Source organism: Glycine max, chromosome 19 (genome assembly GCF_000004515.6).
Source record: "Glycine max cultivar Williams 82 chromosome 19, Glycine_max_v4.0, whole genome shotgun sequence".
NCBI classification, from domain to species: Eukaryota; Viridiplantae; Streptophyta; class Magnoliopsida; order Fabales; family Fabaceae; genus Glycine; species Glycine max.
This window is the reverse complement of record NC_038255.2, coordinates 34618237-34628515: the sequence shown is the minus strand read 5'-3', so window position 1 is coordinate 34628515 and position 10279 is coordinate 34618237. Positions and strand designations below refer to the sequence as shown.

Genomic DNA, 10279 nt, shown 5'->3' with positions numbered 1-10279 from the left:
AATTCCTTGTCAGGTAAGTTTGTTTGATGGGGGATGATGTTATTCATATTTAGAGTTATTCTGAAAGTGTCCTACAATGTTCAGAATTCAGATCTCTCCCTTTATCTCTGCTATTGTTGCCTCTGAAATTTACGCTTTGGATACACATTCCCAACTCAAGTCTCAGTGTCTCACTACTCTTTTCATGTCAGATTTGAAAAAACACAGAACCTACTCCTTGTGTAGCTTCTGCTTAACGTGTATCCATTATTGAAAAGCACGTTTCAAAATTCACGCATAATTGATGGAAATGATTCTTTAATTAATATGCTTATCAATTTTAGAGGATCTGTGGTTTATGACACTTTTTGAGGGTGAAAGGTTGTAAAGTAGAGGCTTGTAGTTTATCTGTAAACTAAATTTATAAAAATGTTGCAGAGTATTTAATTAAATAAAAAAATTATTGAGGCGGCAAGCTAGTAAAGTGATACAAGGTTACACAGGGGTAACTAATTCTATTTACACCACAGATAAATTTGTTTGTAAGATAAAATAAAAATTTCATCATCTTTATTTTGGTGTACTTTGACTGTTAGAGACAATTTTGTCTTCTCTCCGAAGGACAGAAGAATCTTGTTTGCCTCCAGTGAAGGCTGAATTGTATTATGCTTTGGTTGTTTAACTGTCGCTACAGTACCGCATCGACTGCATCTACCATCTGTAAAACTTCCATGGTTTATCTACAACCAGACAGACAACACATCAATTCTCCCATTGGAGACATCTAAGACAATTGGAACTATATAGAGAAGATCAGCATGCCCTATGCCCTGTGCAAGGATGACTGACAGACAAACTGAGAAATTATCCAAATTTTTACCTGATTCCTCTCTCCTTCTACATTGCAGTGTTGCAAAGATGATAAGTCATAAATCTGCATCATTGAATTGTGGTAGCATTTGTATTTGTATAAAGGTTTTAAACCTTACAAGTCAGTGTAGTGTAATGAAATATAGTCACCTTGATAGCCAATTTGTAGAAAAGGATGCTATATAACTTGTTTGTTACATTTAAATTGACAGAAGATGTACTAATAAGAAAACTCAAACTGTGAAAAGAATGACTTAACAAATTCTATACTAATCAATTATTATGTTTATACCATAAAGAATACAACGAAATGTGTCTTCCAAACGCTACAAACTGAATGTGACAGTTCTCTCAACATTTTTCCTTGTACTACAGTAATTTTGAAGGGAATCATAATCAACTGTGCCAAGACCAGACAGTTTGATGCCATAGGCAGCAAGACGATTGATATCCTTTTGAATAGGAGACTGCCATAGGCCATCCCACCACCCAGGAGGGAGAAGTGGTGTGAAAGCGCATTGGTTGGTCTGGTTATGACAACTCAACGGTCCGGCATATCTGTTCGACACATGGCCCCAAACCAACTTGATTCTTTAAACCTTCAGTCAACATTGTACTCTGGAAACTGCTCAAAAATGAAAAACTTGAACTAGACGAGTTGTTTCATGAAGAAAACAGTTTTCAGATGCTTCAGTGGTATGTTTGAAGAAATAAGTAATAACAAATAATACAGGGGGTGAGGGAAATGCATGTACCCAGATTGCGTGTTGCAGCCAATGCAGCGATTAATTGAGCATAGGTAGTTCCAACGTGCCGATGAGCTCTGGAGACAACAGTATATTTAGTGCGAGATGCAAGAAAAAAATCCACAAAAGCAACCCATCTGGGTGCTGGACCCCAGTCTTTCACTCTAAAATCTAACTTAGGCAAACCTTCAAAGATATTTCCTTTGAACTTTTCATAATCAAAATAAAGAACCTGGTAAAAAAGGCACTCAAATTTTACTTCATTTTTCTATGGTTGTCACATACATCTTATTCAGATTGTAAGCAATTAAAAATTAGAGAATGAAGAAAATAGTAAGTTTTACTACAGCAGATACCCTGTTCTAATTTCAGAGCAGTAATTTCCATTGTTTACTAATAAAAACAATTTTTAGCATTAAGAGCGGCATATTGTTGTACTCAAAAGATTCACACCATGAACTGAAAACTTACCTGTGCAAATTTGCTTATGTTAGGCATGATACTTTTAACAAGAGAAGGTGTATCTTACACCACAACCACCTTTGGTCTAGACGTTAGGTGCTGACTCTGTATGCCTTTTTTGATGCAATGTAATGCAGCCTGTACAGCTCTTATGGACCTTAAAAAATGACAGAAATAGCGTCAATCAGTTTAAGGCATCCTGTGAGAAGGTTGAGCCACATGTGATTCAAAAAAAAAAAAAAGTAGAAAAAGTTGGGATGTCAAATATGCATGTAAGATAATATGTGCTTTTCTGAAGGATGAAAGATACCTAATGCCATTTTATTATAAGGATGAAGATACTGTTATGCCATTCAAGAGGCTAAATATCATGTTAGATAACTGTTTGAATGCCCTAACACCCAAAGTCTATGCATCTACAGTGAATAAATTGATTAAGTTAATAGTTGATGTTCTTTCATCAGACTTTTTCTTCTTATTTATCCGGTAGCTGAATTGGTACACAGAACTCCATGGTGTCAAAGTGATAGAGATATTAGCGGAAAGTAATAGAAACCTAGATTGCATAAAGTATGCTATCTGACTTGGCAATATTTTGTTTGGCTTGTTGGATGAGTTCTGTCCAGGATTAGTGGACTTGTTTGAAAAATGATTGAAAAACTACTTTAAGATTTTGATATCAGAAATCTCTTCAATTTGCCTCATAATATCAAGATTTGCCTGGTGCCAGTGATTTGGGGATAGGAGGAGAGGAGTTGAAGGCAATTATATCTCATCTAAGGCATATTTAAAATTTTGATATTTTTTCTCGTGTTGTGGTTAAAAGATACCAGGGCTCAAATGAGCACGTCAACTAAATATATCAAACCATGAGCTGTATCACGCATTCCAAGTTTTGTTTAAGAGTTTTGTCAGAGGAAACTTATCATCGTATTGAAAAGAGGTACATATATGTGTGTATGAGAAGTTGACAAAAATGTGTCTAACAAATGGTTAGGGGTCCATCTATATAAGCATTTGTGGAGACAGGAGATGTTTCAATAGGGACAAGGAGTTCCTTTTTCATCAATATATTGCATATGTTTAGAACAATTCCAGAGAAAGACAAAACAGAGGTTGCCTTGATGTAGAAATTTAATTGTCTATCATATACACTATATATAAGTCCCAGAGTGAGGGCCATAAACAAAATATAAGTGTGTTTGATGTAAAAAAGGGGAAAAAAGAAAGAAAAAGGAAGAGGTTGAGCATTATGTATACATATATATAGAGGAATTTGATGAAATTGGTGATGGGAAAAACCCACTCTATTAAATAGAAGACAAGAGTATATCAAGCAGCAAGCCAGCAAGTAAAAATGAAATAAAAGACAAATGAACAGAATCAAAATACAGTCACTATTCTCATGTAGTTATAGGGGGAAGAAACAGGAATGATGATACCAATCCCAAACCAATGCAAACCTGTTGCTATTCCTAATTATAATTTGATTCATGTCGGAATAGATAAAGCTGAGAAGGAATATCAAATGCTAGCTTAGCTTCTAACGTACTTATTGGATACTTACATGTATTTATGCTGTGTTTTTTTATCATTGTCCAATGCAAATATCAGATAGATTCTGATTTTCAATTCTCATCATTAAAGCTACCACCTAGTTCACTTGATATTTATAGAAAAGGTAAATAACTTAATAAGAAACATGACCATATAACAGTAGGCTTCACCAGCCTCATTCCTCAATCAAGCATGATAGTTCCCATTCAATGATATTAGAGTGTGATTATATATTACCTATTCATAAGTATCTGCATATGCAATGAGATGTCAGGATTCTCCTCATCACCAATAACCCAATTGACAGCTGCTTCAACTTCTTTTGAAGGAGATATGAGAACTCTCAAGAGCTCTCCAAATACATTTGGTTGAGATCCCAGAACTTGTGGATCACCAAATAAATCAAAAGCAGCAATCCTCATCTGAGAGTGTATATTTTCAAGAAAAACTGAGCTGCCACAGCATCAGTAGTTCCTTCAAACCTAAAATATAAGGTTCATAGTCATTATATGATATTCTTGAAAGACTGATAAGTAGAAAAACCATGTGACTTTACCATATGATAGGTTGCTTCCATTCCTTCCAATTGCTACAGAGGACATTTGTTTGAGCTGGCTTTTCAAAATCATCAGTCCTCATAACCAGTTGCCTCCCATATTTGCTTTCACAATCATTTTGTCTCCACAGATGTTTTACTTCATTCATGGTAAAGGTAAAGTTGGAATAACAAATGTAATCCCCAAAAGGATATTTGCCTCTGAAATGTACAACCAAGGTAATGACCAGATAATGGAAAGATAAAAATAGATGCTAAATTGCAAGATCATAGCAGTTTCACAAATCCATCAAAGGCAGACTGCTAGGTTTTCACATCTCAGTGGCTGTAAACATACGTAATGTGTCAAAAGTAGATGAATTCAAATATTGCAAAAATGTTTCTGGAACAAGATGTCAAGGTATGCTTAAAAATTAACACATTTATATAAGAGCCATAGGAAGCAGATGCTCTCAAGGTAACTAAGGTATTTTCTTAAAAATGTTTCTATAGAATTTTTGATGCAGAACTAATGCCTGAATTTGGAGCCCCCATCTTTAAAGGGATACAGCCAAACTAACCCTTAAAGAAACTACTAGTTACTAGTTAGAATTTCAGGCATCCATTAAAAAAAGAAAAAGGTTACCTCTTAAAAATGAAAAAGAAAGGCTTGGGAAAGAACCAATATGCCTGGTTTGGCCAATGATCAAGGACCGGTTTAACATTATACTCAGTGCTGCAGCAGTTAAGACCTTGTACATTTCATTCCCAAAACCTGCCTCGGCAGTCTTTCCAAGAACAAATCCATGACAACAGAACTGCTCTGGAGGCAAATCCCTGATTCTCGAAGCACCTGAAACAAAAAATTTCAATGTATTCTGATTCAAGAACTGTTTTTGCAGAAGCACATGGTTACTATTTATTCACACATTTATCATAAATCTCACTGAGAGGTGCAGAACTATGACTTTAGATTATTTTCAGAAAAACAAAACGTAAAATAGAATAATGAAAAAATAGCCTAGATCATTACCAGTCATGATCCATAAACTAGCAAAGTTCATATTTTCAGAACAGTGCAATTGTCTTGAGTGTGAACTAGATGTATAATGATTGGAAAACACTAACATGAGCCCTAAACTCTAAGCATCTAAAAAAGATTAGTTTTGTTGAAAAAGAAAGTATTCATTCCATTATACCACATAAAAAATTTATCATCTATTAGACACTTAGATATTTTAAGCAATTAAAATCAGTCCTTAACAAAGCCAACAATAATGGCTTATGAGAAAAGCTGATAACAATTATCCAAACCGAAATTGGCAAACAATAATAAAAAACACAAAATCTACTCACTATCAAAACTCTGGATAATTTGTCGTCAAAAAACAAGAGACCATCTGTTAAACATGTTAAAAGCATTCTTTTGGTTATAAATTTGACATCTTTAATCAAAAACAACAAAACAATAGAAACATGGACACAACACTTCCAAGTACCAACAAGCTCGCGTGATATTCATTTAAATAATTCATGCCTTAAAAAAGAAACTTCAAAAACAATTGCTATTCCTTAAAAGAGAGAAACTCCAAAACAGTCCCTGCAATATACTATTAAAGAAACATAAACAATGGAAATGGTAAATCAAACTCAGAACAAGTTAACTACCGTTCAGAACGAAGTGGTCCTCGATAATTCTCCTGATTCTCAGCGTCTCCTTTCCGACAACACCAGCTTCGAAATCCTTCCCCATCTACTCCACCGCCGCGCATGGTTTCTATCCGCCGCCGCCGCCGTTCAAACTAGAGCTATTCGAATCTCCGAGCTCGAATTTTTTCGGAAATTCAACCGTGATCGGAGGATCCAACGGCCTCGTCGCCAGCATCAACAATCCCAAACCTGTCATCGTCGCACACAAAACCAGAAACGGTTGCAACAGCATTCGCCTCTTCCTACCTCCGCCATATCTCATTCTCTCTCACTTCAATTTCTGTTTTTCTTCTTTTTTTGAAATTATCAACTTCAATTGATTTTTTTTTTTTTTTGAAGTTATGAACTTCAATTGAGCTAAGCTAAGCTAAGCTTCCTGTTATGCCGGATCTGAAGTGTTCTGCCTCAAATCTCAATCGCTCTTTCTTTAGCATCGCGCGTAGCAGGGAGATTTCCCGGGTTTGGATCCGACCCGAAACTTCGTCTTTATTATTACGACCCGAACCCGTTCGTTCGTGTGCGTGGCGCGCATTACGCACCGCCTCCGACAAACATGGCAATAATCAAAGCGCAAAGGTTTCTCTCTCTATCCATCGCTTTCAAGGAACCGTAGTTAGTGATACGCACAAACACGAGAAAAGAATAAGAAACGTCAACGGTCAACCACTCAACGCTCACAATAAAAGGACAGAAAAAAATTACTTAATTTAATATAGATATATATATAGATTTTTTATTCAAGAGAAATCAAACGGATGATTCTCCTCATTTGTCATTTCTAATACGCCTTTTCTTTTTTTTTTTTTTTCTTTCTTTCGCAGAGGAGAGAACAACATAACCGTTAACGTAACTTCTTCTTCTTCTTCCATCATGGAGAATCATGATAATAACCTTGCAGAGAATGAGAATTCGGGCACTAACGAAACCGAAGAGACGCTACCTTCTTCTTCTTCTTCGATCACCGATCATGAAGAAGCCGATCCCAAACCTGATGATGATGTTGCTGCTGCTACCACCGCCGAAGCAGAATCACCATCTCCAAAGAAAGATGATGAGGAGGCAGAGGAAGAGAAGAAAGAAGAAACTGCTGCATCTCCTGCTTCTCCTCCGCCAAGCCTCGAGAATGTTTCAGAGGAGATTGACCAGTTTCTCGTGACTCTGAAGCAGAAAAATGATGAAAATGCTGCGGAGAAGATGGATTTTGAGATTCCTGGCTTTTTTGAGAGGTACTCGGATCTGGTGGAGAAGAAGATAGCGAAATACGATGCGAAAGGGAAGGCAAAATGGGGAGAGGTGGCGGAGGAAGATTCGTGGTTGCTTGAAACCGCGAATCGGATTTCGAAGCTGATCATGTTGATGAAAGATCATCATCATGTTGAACCAGAGGAGAAAGAGATCGACGGTGGAAATGGAAATGGAAAAGACTCGCTGGTGAATCGCGTTACCTCGATTCACCAGCGTGTGATGTCGTATTTGGAGGAGGACTTCAGATTTCTAATGGAAGAATGTAGAATCCCAACCGAATTGGATCCAGGAGGCAATAATAATAACAACAACGACACCAAAGGGAAACAACAACAACAGGTGCCATCATCGGAACAAGAAGAAGTGAAAGATCAAGAAGGCGAAATCGACGAAAGTTTCCCGGGTTATTCTGATGAGACCATTGCCAGCCTGAGCAAGATCGCCGGCGAGATGATATCCGGCGGCTACGAATCGGAGTGCTGCCAGGTGTACATCATCTCGCGGAGGAACGCGTTCGAGGAGGTTCACAAGAAGCTAGGGCTGGAGAGGATCAGCATCGACGACATGGTTCTAAAGGTGCAGTGGGAGACTCTGGCCGGGAACATGATTCCAGCCTGGATCAACACGCTCAAGCAGTGCGCGGCGGTGTACTTCCCCGGCGAGCGGAAGCTCGCCGAGGCCGTGTTCGCCAGCTGCCCCTCGGTCGCGGCGGGGCTCTTCGGCAGCCTCTCCCGCGGCGTGGTGATCCAGCTCCTCAACTTCGCGGAGGGAGCCGCTATGACGAAGCGCGCCGCCGAGAAGCTCTTCAAGCTCCTCGACATGTACGAGACCCTCCGTGAGATCATCCCCAAGGTGAACGGGCTATTCCCGGAGGAGTCTGTCGAGGAGCTGAAGACGGAGATGAATATCGCCAAGTCACGACTTGGCGAGGCGGCCATCTCCATCTTCTGCGATCTGGAGAACCAGATCAAACAGGAGACCGCGAGAACCGCGGTCCCGGGTGGCGCAGTGCACCCCCTAACACGCTACATAATGAACTACCTCAGCGTGGCGGGAGATTACAAGGAAACCCTAGAGCAAGTCTTCAAAGACCACTCCAAGATCGAACGTGCAGACTCCACCAGTAGGCCACACAACGAGAACGACGGCGTGCCGGAGAAGCAAGCATCGTCGCCGTTCGCGGCGCAGGTGCTGAGAGTCATGGACTTGCTAGACTCAAGCCTAGAAGGCAAAGCTCGTTTATACAAAGACGTGGCGCAGAACAATTTCTTCATGATGAACAACGGAAGGTACATTCTGCAGAAGATAAAAGGATCAAGCGAGATGAGCCAGGTGATGGGTGACACGTGGATCAGGAAGAAATCCTCTGAGCTGAGAACATACCACAAGAACTACCAGAGAGAAACGTGGAATAGGGTTCTGGCGTGTCTGAACCCGGAAGGGTTGAACGTGAACGGGAAGGTGCAGAAGCCGGTGCTGAAGGAGAGGTTCAAGAGCTTCAACTCGTTGTTTGATGAGATACACAGGACGCAGAGCTCGTGGGTGGTGAAGGACGAGCAGCTTCAGTCGGAGCTTAGGGTTTCGATCTCGGGAGTGGTGGTTCCGGCGTACAGGGCCTTCATTGGGAGGTTTGCGCAGATCTTTGACCCGGGAAGACAGACTGAGAAGTACATAAAGTACCAACCTGAAGATATTGAGACTTACATTGATGAGTTGTTTGATGGGAAGCCTCATCAGTCCATTGCTAGGAGGAGAACATAATTAACCTTCAATCATGATCAATATCAACATCAATCAATCAATCCCGATGCATCCATGCACCACCCAGTACATATCGTTTTACCACAGTTTTTATCTTAATTCTTTAATTCTTTTTTTTATATTACTTATATTTTTTCTACTGTGAAGCAAAATAAGAAAGAGCATTATTGTGTGATGATGCACGTTGCTTGCTAGTCCTGCATAATGAATTGCATTGCTTTCGTGATCGTGTTGTTATCATTAGAAGATGAGTGGAGGTTGATCTTGTGAATTTGTTTTTGCTTTTGTTTGTACACAGGATACTAAATCAAGTTATTTGTTCAATTGAGAATGGACATCATTCCTTATTTTTTGTTGCGTTGATTTCTATGCTTTCTTTTAATTAGAGTTTGTGATACTACAAAAAGAAAATGTTGGAAATTTTGATACCATTGATTTTCTTAATCAATAAATTGGCATATCATTTATCTTTTCATTAGTTAAAAATATTGTCTTTTTATAAATAAAAAAAATTAGTTCTTGATCAATTAAAATATTTTCTTAAAATTTAAAATTACGTACAACTATTTTAAATTAAAAAACTCTGATTAAACATGGGTTAGAAAGTCTGAATCCTAGAAAATAATATATTTTACATATTCCTTACAAAGACAAGAAACGTTTAATGTAGTCACTCGCAATAAATTAATATTAAATTTTATGGAGATCTATTGTATTTCTTATGATCTATAAATGCAAAACTCTAATACTTTGCCCTATGTTTTTTCATTTAAACAAAGGGATTTTATTATTTGAATAGAAAAGATAGCAAAACAAAACAAATAGGCGCACCGCACATATAAATGTTTTAGTGTGGGTTTTTCATTAAGTATCTAGCTCAATTAAAGATGGGTAAATTTGGTATTTGCTGAATTCTTTTGGGGCTTTTATTCAATTATGAGAAACTATAAAATATTATTTTCATATATCTAAATTTTTTTAATTGTGTTGGTTAGTTAGTGATTGTTAATTAGCCATTAATTAAGTAATTTTAGCCCTCATCTTTTGTCTACTAAGAACAAGTTCTCACAAACCACTCAAAGTCCTAAATCCCCAATTCTCTAATGTCCTTGCCCTTTCTCTTCCCCTTCACCTTCGTTTACATTTTTAGCCATGGAAGCAACATTCGAGTGTTGTGCTCCAATCTTGTCCATCTGTGAAATAGTTCTAGAATCTCTAATTTCATTCACTTGTAAGCCATTTTCTGTGGAAGCATCCCGAGAACAATGAAGTCATAATCAGGAACTTAGCGCCATTGTCTCCTTTAATTAAGCGTCCCAGTTGACTCTCAGGCGTGTTGATACATTCCCTAACTTGTTAGCCCTAAATCCCAAATGTTGTTGCCCTTTCTTCCCCCATTTACTCATATTAGATT

The 10279-nt window shown here is 38.2% G+C and overlaps 1 protein-coding gene and 2 pseudogenes across 1 annotated transcript; 2 read left to right on the top strand and 1 right to left on the bottom strand.

Annotated features, from left to right (window-relative positions):
- Nucleotides 1–745: 745 nt before the first annotated feature.
- Nucleotides 746–857, top strand: LOC113000505 (uncharacterized; annotated as a pseudogene).
- A 259-nt stretch (nt 858–1116) lies between these two features.
- On the bottom strand, nt 1117–5902 carry LOC100775256 (uncharacterized; annotated as a pseudogene).
- On the top strand, nt 5820–9168 carry LOC100820172 (exocyst complex component EXO70B1). Its single transcript, XM_014771502.3, has one exon. The coding sequence runs from the start codon at nt 6730–6732 to the stop codon at nt 8863–8865; it is 2136 nt and encodes a 711-aa protein (XP_014626988.1). The 5' UTR covers nt 5820–6729; the 3' UTR covers nt 8866–9168.
- The last annotated feature ends 1111 nt before the right edge of the window (nt 9169–10279 follow it).

What these genes read in the sequence shown, in the direction of transcription:
- LOC100820172 (XM_014771502.3), top strand. Translation starts at nt 6,730, where the DNA reads ATGGAGAATCATGATAATAACCTTGCAGAGAATGAGAATTCGGGCACT.